General features: G+C 35.2%; 3 protein-coding genes across 4 annotated transcripts; 1 reads left to right on the top strand and 2 right to left on the bottom strand.

Moving 5' to 3' along the window:
- Positions 1-164: 164 nt before the first annotated feature.
- LOC120009187 (transcription initiation factor IIA subunit 2-like) lies at positions 165-3,582 on the bottom strand. Of its 2 annotated transcripts, none has more exons than XM_038859657.1 (4): positions 3,457-3,582; positions 3,118-3,250; positions 2,710-2,760; positions 165-552 (listed from the first exon to the last, which is right to left on the bottom strand). In XM_038859657.1, the coding sequence occupies exons 2-4, from the start codon at positions 3,244-3,246 to the stop codon at positions 412-414; spliced, it is 321 nt and encodes a 106-aa protein (XP_038715585.1). In that variant the 5' UTR covers positions 3,247-3,250; positions 3,457-3,582; the 3' UTR covers positions 165-411. The 2 variants fall into 2 exon arrangements, with proteins under 2 accessions (XP_038715585.1, XP_038715586.1); XM_038859658.1 differs by having other exon boundaries at positions 3,139-3,250.
- Positions 3,583-3,915: 333 nt separating this feature from the next.
- LOC120009186 lies at positions 3,916-4,668 on the top strand. Its single transcript, XM_038859655.1, has 2 exons — positions 3,916-4,139; positions 4,238-4,668. The coding sequence occupies exons 1-2, from the start codon at positions 3,963-3,965 to the stop codon at positions 4,361-4,363; spliced, it is 303 nt and encodes a 100-aa protein (XP_038715583.1). The 5' UTR covers positions 3,916-3,962; the 3' UTR covers positions 4,364-4,668.
- A 399-nt stretch (positions 4,669-5,067) lies between these two features.
- On the bottom strand, positions 5,068-5,682 carry LOC120009508 (PH domain-containing protein YHR131C-like). The gene is made up of 2 exons (XM_038860128.1): positions 5,201-5,682; positions 5,068-5,110 (listed from the first exon to the last, which is right to left on the bottom strand). Exons 1-2 carry the CDS (start codon positions 5,680-5,682, stop codon positions 5,068-5,070), a joined length of 525 nt encoding a protein of 174 aa, XP_038716056.1.
- Positions 5,683-9,487: the final 3,805 nt, after the last annotated feature.

The raw sequence follows: 9,487 nt of genomic DNA, 5'->3' as shown, positions 1-9,487 counted from the left end.
AGAAGCCCCTAGAGCAACTTCTATCCGTTGAGCGACGGCCCTTCCACTCGGCACCGTTGGATCACTAAGTCAAGAGTAGTCGGCCAGTCCAAACGACCATCTGGACAGAAAAAGGAAAAGAACAAACTTCCGGAAAGTTGGGCCTCTATAACTATACATACAAGTAAAACAAAGGGATAAAACCATTACTATAAGCTCTTCATCTCGATGGTTTGATCAATAACGTTCATGCTAATTTCATCATCTGGGAATCAATAATAGAAAATGATGAAACTAGAAGACAGAAACAACAATACTAGACATGCACCAGTTTTAATCCATCATCCCTAACTAAAGACTGAGCCGCAAGTAGATCTCCACTTTCAGCAAGCATATGCCTTCCTACTGGCAAAGACATTGATCTCAGATGAGTCATTGCGTGAGTAGCTTCGAGTCACATGCCACCATCTTAACCCGGCTGACATTCTCCTGAGAGTCCCCGCTCTTAAACACGGCATCCTGTAAAATGAAGGTCCATGTACTGTCGCAGAACCTATAGGTGTGCAGATGTCCCTACAAAACATAGAAAATAGTTGAGCTTTCATGTTGCAACGAGCAATAGTACAGAGTTATATGGACTGGGAGAATCTGCCAGGAAAGTGTCAGATCAACATCAATGACAGCTTGAAAAAAATTGCTCTGGATGAGTATAATAGGAAAGTCAAAGGACTTTTCATCACTACCACATGAAAGGAGTATAACAATACCAATGACCTCAGATAAAACATGTATGAGGCAACAGGCAAGTATCCCAATATATCTGCACTAGTCATGAGGGTTGAGCCAATGCCATAACAAAATTTTTGCCATGATTTTGGTTTGAAGGTTGAAGGCACAGAAGTTACACATATCATTAAGTATATGGCCCGCAATTAAATGCGACTGGTGGCTTGATATCAGCATGGCAACAACAGTGGTAATGAAGCATAATATAAATAAGAATTAGAGCCATCAAAAACAGCTTTGAGCAGAATAAGATGTATAATCTGCGTAAAATAAATAAGAATCAGAATGAAAATTAACATCCTCAATTAACCATTAGTTGAAGTCGCAGGCTAGTTTATCATAAGAAACAAAGACAGGTTCACCCAGGAATCGTTCAAAAAAGTTGCACAAGATATGCATAGCAGGTATACAACTGGATACCACAAATTCTTAGGTGGACATCATGCAACGCAGAAGAGTAAGAAGCAATGTCTGTATATGGTAAAGCTCCTACAAAAGCTGACATTCGTTAATACTCACTGAAGCGAAAAAAGACGTCAAATTTTTGTCTCGAGTTATCTATAAAGAGCTTTCAACAATACGAAATTGGTGACAAATGACCTTGTGGTTCAACGGTACCTCTCCTTTTGTTTAAAGGTGGAGGTTATGAGAGTGAATTGTAATGGAAGTGGGCATTTGGACAATAAAAGAAAAGAAAAACAAATAGCATGGTACTGTAAGCAATCCTAAATGACCATATACATGTAGCAGTGAGGCCCCCTACGGCCCTACAAATACTGAGCAGTCAAAGGAAACAAGAAAAACAAGACAAAGAAACGAAAAGTAATCCATAGAAATGTCATACAAGGCGCCAGATATAACTAAATACTAACAATTATGACATCAACCAGCTACTCTTGAAACATAAAAAGTTTTTAGATCAATAAAATGCAAGGATCAAAACATAACCTAATTTCAAAACCAACCGAAACAGATAGTCTTATTCCAATAGGTACAATATATTTCCTAGATAAATTAAAAGAAAGGACCACCGCATCCCTCGTTGTGAAGATAATTTTTTGTGAAGTCAATTTGGTCACAATAGTAAAAAATACTGCGGTGCAACATTTGCCTCACCTCCATAACAAAATTTTGAAAAAAATAAATTCAATAAAATATCCGCAGTAAAGTTATTCCACGAGCAACATTTCCCAACAGTGCACTTCTATTAAATAAAAATTTACACTCCGAGGCTGATTATCTGCACCTTAATAGCAGTGTGCTTATCCACCTAAAGCAGGAAAAAAATCCACTATAGTCTTTGTCAAATACTGACTCAATCCTTTTTTAAATGCCACGCATCCTAATGTTAAGAAGGTCAAACAACCCCGACGGGCAACACTGCCGCAATGGAGGCGGGGTCGCGGAAGGGAAAGATGTTTTCCAATATGCACGCAACCTGAGACCTGACATCTTAAGGTAAAGCATTTTATTATTTAAAGGGATACTAGAAAACCAACAGAAGCATCTTTATCCAAGGGTCTGTGTTGAAGTCTTGAAGATGTAGGTTGCCATATAATGAGGTTTTTCCATATTATCCTCCCCTCAGAATAAAAGGCAGCTTCACATCCTCAAACTGAACCCCGTCCTGCATATATAAATACCTACTTACAATCTCTCCTCTCTCTCACTCTCTCTCTCTCACAAAATTAAAACACGAAATTCTGAAATACTACCAAAATCCAATCATCATGTCACCTGAAATGCAAGGTAGTCAACAGCGACAAATTTATAACACAAAAAGTAATCTAGCGCAATCAAGAATCTGAAACTTATGTGTATGTCCTGAAGACATTTATCATATAACCAATATAGAAATTCCATCAACTTAACTAATTCATCGGCTTAAAGTTGAGCAAATAACAAAAAGTATCAAAAGAATAAACAAATAACAAAAGAAATTACCTTAATTGACACTTTAGTTTTCACTTGCAATTCCAGGGCTTCAGTCATAGACTAGAAGGGGAAAAATCAAAAAAGGAGAAAAATGATTAAAACAAGCAAAACTATATAAAGATAACAAAACTGAAGTTATTTTGGTAACTGAGAATGACACCACGCCATACAGTTTGCCATTTAGACATCCAATATGGGTCTAAACTCGTGCACGTAGAAGTTTCACACCTAACATGGTAAGTTTGATTAAAACCCAGCGTGTAGCCGTAAGTATATACCTCTTAGTGGGAATCAAACTCACGATGTTCCGAGCCCATACGGTTGGACTCTATTCACCATTAGGCTATCCCCAAGTGGTTGAGAACAAAACTAAACCTAGACACAGCTCAAGTGTTACATACATGAAACCGAAAATACCTTATCGAATTGGATTAGAACCTGAATAGCAAGCTCGGGAGTGAGTGTTCCGTTTTCGACCATCCCATCAAGAGTCTCGGTCAGGCACGTCCCGATCGTCGACCTCCGGTACAGTTCAAACGTCGACATTAATCTGCCAAATTATAAGCACAAACAATTTCTAGGTCACGAAAATTTATAAGCACGACACAAAACAACACCAACTGTAAAATTCAATTCATGAGACACCGAATCAATGCCATATTTGTTGTAATTATAGAGAGATTAACAGCAGGAACAAAAACAGATAAATTACTGAAAATTTAGAAAAAATGTGAGGAGAAAAAGAAGAAATTCAACCGTCAGAGAGAGATTGGATTCTGCGTGGTGTTTGCTTTGGAGCAAGAAGTTCGATTTTCCGAGAGCGAATAGAAACTGGGGCCTTTTTATACCCTAAGTTTCAAAACGTCGGTATATATAGTCGCGTATATGTCGAGAAATCACGCAATGACTGTTATACCCTCTCTGTCCTTTAGAAAGTTTATTAGTCCAGAGTATTTGGCCCAACCTTGGCCCAGTTCAAACCGAACAAACTGCAATTGGGCTTCAACCCAAACTGCGAAATAAACCAGAAAGCACGAGTCGGTCTCATTTTCAGTCTGGAGTCCGGACAGCCCAGAGAAACCTAACCAGCTCATCGTATTCACTTTCACTGTCGGAAACTAGTTGATACGTGGGTGGGTATAGAGCCGCCACGTATAAGAAACCGCAAATCCCGAGTGGGATTCTGTCTATATTCAATGAGGTTGTGTTCGATACTTCTATCCAAACGGTGCAAGTGGAACAGGCGTCATAGAAAGAGAGGCATGGACCAGATTAGTTCTTCTACTCCTCCACCACAGCCAGCCACCTCCAGTACTGCCGCAGCCCAAAGAAGAAATCGAGACACATCGGTGGCGTCAAGATTGAAGAAGGGTTGGCTATGGTTCACTACCTCATTCCGAGAGCGTATTCGCTACATCAAAGCCATATTTCTTGGCCAGGTTTGACACATACGACTCATTTATATATGAAGATTGTCGAGTTGTTTCAGTTTTGGCTATCAATCGATATTGTATCCTTTAATCCTTGCATGGTGCAGACAAAGAAGATGATGGCGAAAGACGAGAAGGAAGCGACGGAAGCAGACCTACAGGCGGCCAAAATGCAGGTTGAAGCAGCTGATGATGCTGAAAGGACCAAGATGAATCTTGAAAAAGCTTTCTAGCCTCTAAATTGCAAGATCGTGATCGACTACTCTGGCGTTTGTTAGCGTCTTAGCGTCGACCAGAGGTTTGGGCCTGAGCGGGCTGGTGAGAAGTTGGGTTATTGTGGGCTTTACTATGTTACTCGTTGAGTCGTTGTAGGACACTACTCCGGTCTCCTTTCTTTTTTACTGGAGCTAGTGGTTTGGGCTTTAGCGGGCCCATGTGAAGTTGGGCTGCTCTGGGCTTTACTATCTTATCTATAAATGTCTTGTAATTAATCCGCTTAATTAGTTAACCACAGGCTAAGTTTATCTAAAATCCTGTTGTTTTTTTTGGGGTTTTGCATTTGGATCTTCCCTTTTGGAATTATTGTTAAAAATATTTAAAAAACTATTAGATAGTTGACATAAACGTGGGAAATTATTAAAGTCATATTAAAAAATTAGTTGGGAAATAATTGTTGGCATGGTAGAATTAAAATTAGAGATGGTTGGATAAACATTAACTAAATCTTACCGTTCTAATTTTCCAAACTCTTTATTATTAAGTTGCCAAATCAAAGACAAATTGTGTTCATTAAAAAATGTGTGCAAGTATTTTAAATGAAAACAGAAATTAATTAACATAAACATAACAAAATGTAAATGTCTTTGCATTAATTAATCATATGTTAACTAAATTGCAATGCCTTCATTGAATATCAAACTTAAAGAGTACATCCGATTTATGACTTTTTCTCCATCATTAGGTCTCTGACATTTTCTCCACTACAAAATGTGAATTGTAGAACTTCAAATTATGATAAAAAAAAAAAAAAAACAAGACAATGGATTGATCCTCTGAATCGCTGGCATTACTTGTCATCATCACCACCATGATCCTCATCCTCATCCTCATCCTCATCATCATCATCAGTGGTCATAAGATCATTATCTTGATCTTCTTCATTTTTGTCTTCCTCCTCTTCTTCTTCCTCATCCGTATCAGAGACCTCTAGAGGAGGTATTTCAATATTGTGGAGATGTCTTGTGTACAGATTAATTTCATTATGGCCTCTTGTGACCTCCATCATATCTGAGAAATCAATATTATTTCGAAGGGGTTTAAGACCATTTTGAAGGTCCAAACTAGGTATCCGATAATAGACTGACAAGATATCCCCTCGATATCCTAATCGGCGATAGCATCTTACAACATCATATAAAGTCAAATCGTCCGGGCCACAGTCATATGGCCATTCGTCGAGTATGCCTCCCACATACTTGACTTTGACATCGTCTGTTGGAAAATATTCCAGAGACCCTCCGTGATGAATCTTTATGCTAAATAAGTTGTTCATTTTTTGTCAGTCCTATCAAAATTAATAACAGTAAATGACCGAATAATAGTTAGTAACAGTAAAAATTAAACCCAGTGTGATGTTTTTCTTTCCTTTCATCTATTGCTAATAACGAATAAGATATTGTCTTGCAAAAAATAAAAACAAAGCCAACTTTTTTTTATTCTAATTATTTTTTTTATTCTAATTCAAAATATTAAAAGATTGACCAACAAGCCTTCTTATAAAATATAGATTATCTCATCATTATTATTATTATTCTTTTTTATCAAGGAGACCAACACATTATCTCATTATCTTGTAACTACACACACACACTAGATATACCCACAACAATTTTCATTAAAACCAAACAATTAACGAAGCATGTGAATGTTAAAACATGATTAATATAATAATATTTTACTTTTTAATGGATTCGATAGTTTTCCGAGTCTCTCTCTCTCTGCATATATGAAAATCTTCAATTTTTTATAAATCATTATACGAAAATAAATAAATAGATATATTACATAAATTTCAAAATTGCATAAATCAGAGGGAAAAAAAAAACTAGATCTGAAATCGAATATTAAATAACTTTTGCATATGGGGTCAGCTAATTGATCAAATGATATGAGATTTAAGAAAACAACACACGCGAGGGTGCATTCATTTAGAAGGAAAAAAAAACTTAGTTGTAGATTCAATCTCACCTTATCGGATTCGAAAATGAACACCATTCAAATGTATATAGTTATTTTGCTATGCGTCGCGCACACGCGCTTTGAAAGAGATTGAAATTGAGATATCTATTTATAGGGGTGTTCAAACGAGTTGGCAATTCAATTTCAATTTTGGTTTTAATGACTATTTAATATTTACATAATCGTTCAAAATGGAGAGTATCCAAATCAGGAAGTAAATTAAATATCAAAAGTATATAGTAAGAAATCCGATATTGCGTTAAAATAAATATTACAATATTTGGAAGTAAATTGAATTCTTATTTCCGTTTATATGGTAAGTATATCGGTTATTAGACTACCAAAATTACACTCATTAGGCATTGCACTATAATTGGATTTTATTCTCATTAATCACTTACTCAAAATTTTTATTATTAATATATAGGTGTTATTAAAAACCCATATTGAATAACTAATGTTTTAATTATTATAAAAATCAAATTTTTTATTAATATATAGATCGTGATCGAGTAAACAAGTACTCTAACACTCGAGCCACTAGTTAGAGTGATAAGGATGATGTGTATCACCATAGTGACAAGAGTTTGAATCCCAATCACTCATTTAAAAAAAAAAAGAGTACTCTTAATTTTATTTTATTTTTGGGTAAGGCAGAGAATGGCAACAACCAGAGGTTTGGGCCTGAGCGGACTCGTGTTATTGTGGGCTTTAACATCTTCCTCAATGTAGACAACTCGTCTACTCCCGTCTCTTTTTTTGGGTCTGCAACTAGTGGTTAAGGCCTTACTGGGCCTGGGTGAAATTGTGTTATTATGGGCTTGAGGCTGCCCTTGTGAAAGTGGGCTGCTGTGGGCTTTACTATCTTATCTATAAATGTCTTGTAATTAATCTGCTTAATTCGTTAACGTCATATTAGTTTATCTAAAATCCTGTAATGTTTTTGGGATTTTGCATTTAAGATATTTCCTTTTGGAATTATTATTAAAAAATATTTATTTGATAGTTAACATAAATGTGGAAAATTATTCAAGTCACACTAAAAAAATTAGTTAGGAAATAATTGTTGGCATTGTATAAATATTAATTTAATGTTGAGTATTGATGACAAGTGTCCTAAGGCACTTGTTAAGAAGGCTTTTGTTAAGGATTGATGTGATGAACACCATCTCACCTAAAATTTTAAACTTAAAATATGCATTATTTTTAGATTTCAATGCACATTTTTCATTCTTATCTTGTACCCTAACGACACTTATTATCATTTTCCTTAAATATTACCGTTTGAATTTTTCAACTCTTTATTATTAAGTTACCATATCAAGACAAATTGTGTTCTTTAAAAAACGTGTACAAATATTTTAATAGCAATACTACACACCGTCAATTTATGACCCTCATTTTATCTCTATGTGACATGTGTATCCACGTTTGGCATATGTATGCTATGAATGAGATATTTGGTAATGATTCGATACTACAAATCGATTGAGAAACTTTAGGGCATCATTGAGAAAAATGCACTTGGTGTTGTAGCTAATCGACTAGCTCTAGAAGCATGTGTACGAGCTCGTAATGAGGGACACCATTGATTATAAATGTACATGTATAATTTTCTTAATATCTAACACTTCATATAAATTTAGGGTTTCAAATATTTTTTCATATTTTAAATGAAAAACAACAAAACCGAAATTAATTAACATATACATAACAAAATTATAAATGTCTTTGCATTATTTAATTATATGATAACTAAATTGCAATGCCTTTATTGAATATCAAACTTAAAAGAGTACATGATGACAAAAAACAGGAAGTCCAATCGGTCCTCAATCACTGCCATTAATTATTGTCATCACTACCATCATCGTCCTTCTTCTCGTCCTCCTCATCATCACCATCATCATCATCGTCATCAGTGATTATAAGACCTTCGTCTTGATCTTCTTCCTCCTCCTCCTCCTCCTCATCATCATATTCATCCTCATCTTCATCCATATCAGAGTCATCCAGAGAAGGAAGTTGAATATTGTACATATGCCTTGTGTACAGATTAATTTCATTGTGGCCTCTTGCAACGTCTACCATCTCTAAGAAATCAAGATTACTTCGAAGGTGTTTAAGACCATTTTGAAGGTCCATCCCAGGTATCAGATAATAGACTGACAAGGAAGCCCCTCGATATCCTAGTCGGCGATAACACATAGAAACATCAGAAAATGTCAAAACATCCGGGTAACAATCAAAAGGCCATTCATCAAGTACGCCTCCGACATACTTGACTTTGACTTCGTCTGTTGGAAAATATTCCAGAGACCCTCCGTGATGAATCTTTATGCTAAATAAGTTTTTCATTTTTGGTCAATCCTGTCAAAATTAATAACTGTCAACAATCGAATAATTGTCAAAAATTCAAACCCAAAACATGGTAATAAATATTGTCTGTTTTGGACCACGTGCAAACAATAATTTGTTCTCCTGATCCGTCTCCATATCAATTTATATATATATAACTAAGGATCCACAAGGCTTCTCCTTAATTCAAGGTGCCACGTGGACGTCTTTACAAAAAAGTCTACATAGACAAAATAAAATTTTAAAATATATTAGAAAACTTTAAGAACCACAACCACACACATAAATATATTACAAAACTTTAATACCCACAACTACATTCATACACTTTAGGACCCACAACCACACTCATACAGTTAATAGTATTCAAATAATTTTAAAATTATATTGAATTGTATGGGAATTTAATGTTTCATAGGAGTGGTTTGATGTTGTTTTGGTTTCTCAAAGGTCATGTATTGCTAATTATGAGAGTCTTTTGATATTACTCAATTAATGAAATTCATTTGTAGTATTTAGTTTGAAAATATTTTGTGTGTTTTTGGCATTGATTACCATCATTTTGTGGGAATTTTTGTGTGTTTTTGATGTATTTTGTGTGTTTTTGTAGTATTTAGTTGATGTATTGTGTATGTTTAGAGTTTGGTCAGGTTTAGTAGTCTGTTTAGATTGCAACATACACAACATGAGAGGCTTTTTTCATGCTATATTGTTCTAATGTGTAAGTAAATTCAACCCATTTGGTATTGGAATATGTAAGT

Source organism: Tripterygium wilfordii, chromosome 11 (genome assembly GCF_013401445.1).
Source record: "Tripterygium wilfordii isolate XIE 37 chromosome 11, ASM1340144v1, whole genome shotgun sequence".
NCBI classification, from domain to species: domain Eukaryota; kingdom Viridiplantae; phylum Streptophyta; class Magnoliopsida; order Celastrales; family Celastraceae; genus Tripterygium; species Tripterygium wilfordii.
Note: the sequence above shows the minus strand (reverse complement) of the source record. Positions and strands in the feature narration are given on the sequence as shown.